Consider the following 2,826-nt stretch of genomic DNA (forward strand, 5'->3'; position numbering starts at 1 on the left):
ATCATTACATATGAACCGATTAAGTATTATTATGTGTGTTTACATGTTAATACTTTGTTTAGTTTATAACATGATTTATTGATTTTTATTGTTTTTTTAATTTTCAACATGCAAATAAACAAATGATTGCAAATAAACAAACGATTTTATAAAATGTATACAAACATGTATTATATAAAAAATTATTCAACCATGTTTTGTTAAAATATAAATAAACACGATTTTCTAAAAAAATATATATAGATACACACCTATTTGTGTGTGTGTGTGTGTGTGTATATATATATATATATATATATATATATATATATATATATATAAAGGTGATAGGTGTTTGTATACATTTTTTTTTATAAAAACAGATTTGTATATATTTATATACTTAATAAATACATATTTTTATAACTAGATATTTCATATACAAAAAAGTTTTTATATAGAAAATATAAGAATTTTATGTGAAAATAAGTTTTTTTTGTATAAATATGATTTCATAAAGAAAAAACATATTAGAAACAATTTTTTGAGAAAAAAAAATTGTAAAAAAACTAAAGTTAGGATGACTTCATAATAAAATTCTAAATTTAGGCAAAAAAAAAAAGGTAAATTTTGAACCAAATTTGTAACTAAATTTAAAATTTAGGCCAAAAATGTAAATTTTGGACCAAATTTGTAATAAAATTTTAAATCTGAGCAAAAAATGTAATTTTTAAAAGTTGGATAACTTGTTGACCGGGTCAAAGGGTTAAATTGAATACGATTACTGGTATTTGAGACTTAATTGAATATATATATATATATATATATATATATATATATATATATATATATAAACTAAATCGATTATGAAGTCAATATGTAGGGACTTTATTGTAGTTTTCCCTTTTCAAAACGTGTGTTACAACTAAATTCGAAAATAATGGATCAAGAATAACGTGTAGGCCAATCTAACCCGAACCTGACATACCTAGCATGTATGTATATGTATTACTATTATCCATGTACAAAGGAGGATTCATAGATTACAAGCAGCATGGTTGTATTCTACTTCTACCACGATCATGTCAATCCTAATTTTATATATATATATATATATATATATATATATATATATATATATATATATATATATATATATATATATATATATATCAAAACAATAACTTTATACAAATAATACATCCTAATACATACCTTATAAACTTTACAAAATTCAGAACTTTTTTTTTGCTCTCCATAGTCAACTTACAGGATGTATTTTCACATGCCATCACTTGTTCCTACCAGAGCTCGGTGTAACACTACGCCCCCTAAGAGATGCTGTCCGTGAACACGAGCCTTTCTCTTCTATAGACGAATGGGTTAACTCATAATTGCAACTCCTTCCACGTGTTAACTTTGGTGATTTGGCACGTGTCACAGGCATCTGCAATTGTAAAAAAACACTTAAAACATCTTTTTATCATATTATATATTGTTTTTACTAGATGTGAGACCCGTGTATTACACGGGTTTATAAAAAAAAATTAATATAAAATTATAAGCATCACATTTTTTTTAAAGTAATAATTTTACATAAATATAAAGAACATAATACATAAAGTAAATAATAAAAGTTGTAAAACATTTATTATGAAATTTAATAAAATGATCTACTTTACATATATACATCTCATTAAAATGTGGATTTTAAATTTAAGAAAAATGAAAATTTTAAGAAAATGACAAGTGGAAAAGAAATAATTCAAAAACTCTTAGAAAATGACATGTGTCAAATTTAATGAGAACATGACATTTGGCCAAATTAATTTTCATTTATTAGGTTAGATTTTAAAATTTACCTTTTTAGGTTCGACCTTAGGTGGAGGTCCTTCACGATAAAAACTTGGCACAGGATGTGCTTTAACAAATAAGCTCCTTCGGAATTCCTTTAGAGCAGCTTCTTCTTCCTCCTACATTTGTTTTCTTATTTATTTTTCTTTAAAATATGATATCATACATAAAAAAAAAAAAAAAAAAAAAAAAAAAAAAAAAAAACAAGGTTAATTACCTTGGCTCTCATTTCGGATTCTATCTTTTCTGCCTCCAAAGCTTGCTGCTTTTGCTCCAATTTCATGTAGTACTAAGCAAAAAGAAAACCAGATATATACAAGTATAAATTTAATTATGAAGTCTGTATAATAATCTTTTTTTATGGTATTATAACTAAGAATTAATTACCTCCCTACGTTTCGCAGCACGTTCAGCGCTTCTAAATGAGGGAGCTGTTCCAACTGTTAATCCCATTGCTCGAGCTCTGGCCTGATAATACACAAATCAAGAATGAAAATGAATCAATATATCAGAAGAAGTTAAATTTGGGAAATGATAAATTGTGAAGATATTGATCAAAGATGTAACGTCAATGATCGTATTGTTTTAAGAACTGCTTAAGAAATATGTTTACCTGTGCTTCATCATCCTCGCTAGCATCCCTACCCATCACCTGCAGGAATAAACGTAAAAACACAAGCAAGGTCAAGCATTTTGTGTAAAATTACTCAAGTTTTAATCATCATATGGTTAAGTAATCAAGGACAAAAAACAGAAACCCTAAAGTTTATGCATGTGGGAAGAACATTCACATTTACACATGCAACAACTTTGAAAACGATTGATAACAATTCACAGCAGGATGAAAGGAAAACGATAAGAAACAAAAATGGGAGATCGATCAAAGTTTTACATACGAGGTTGATGTGTGCTCTGATTTGTCACAGCCGGGAAGGGAAAATCTTCGTTTGGGTTCTTCTGAAAAAATGAAGAAACAAAAATCGAAGTTCTTCT

General features: G+C 26.5%; 1 protein-coding gene across 1 annotated transcript; it reads right to left on the reverse strand.

Annotated features, from left to right (window-relative positions):
- Nucleotides 1-1,127: 1,127 nt before the first annotated feature.
- LOC145090495 (protein WAVE-DAMPENED 2-like) lies at nucleotides 1,128-2,826 on the reverse strand. The gene is made up of 6 exons (XM_079028674.1): nucleotides 2,730-2,826; nucleotides 2,447-2,485; nucleotides 2,221-2,301; nucleotides 2,051-2,122; nucleotides 1,842-1,952; nucleotides 1,128-1,426 (listed from the first exon to the last, which is right to left on the reverse strand). Exons 2-6 carry the CDS (start codon nucleotides 2,480-2,482, stop codon nucleotides 1,271-1,273), a joined length of 456 nt encoding a protein of 151 aa, XP_078884800.1. The 5' UTR covers nucleotides 2,483-2,485; nucleotides 2,730-2,826; the 3' UTR covers nucleotides 1,128-1,270.

Source organism: Lactuca serriola, chromosome 2 (assembly GCF_051521515.1).
Source record: "Lactuca serriola cultivar US96UC23 chromosome 2, Lser_US96UC23_V15, whole genome shotgun sequence".
Classification (NCBI taxonomy): Eukaryota; Viridiplantae; Streptophyta; class Magnoliopsida; order Asterales; family Asteraceae; genus Lactuca; species Lactuca serriola.

Coding starts and splice junctions, on each gene's coding strand:
- LOC145090495 (XM_079028674.1), bottom strand. CDS start 2,482: ATGGGTAGGGATGCTAGCGAGGATGATGAAGCACAG. Junction 2,302..2,446: donor GCGAGGATGATGAAGCACAG/GTAAACATATTT, acceptor GTGTATTATCAG/GCCAGAGCTCGAGCAATGGG. Junction 1,427..1,841: donor CTAAGGTCGAACCTAAAAAG/GTAAATTTTAAA, acceptor TTACAATTGCAG/ATGCCTGTGACACGTGCCAA.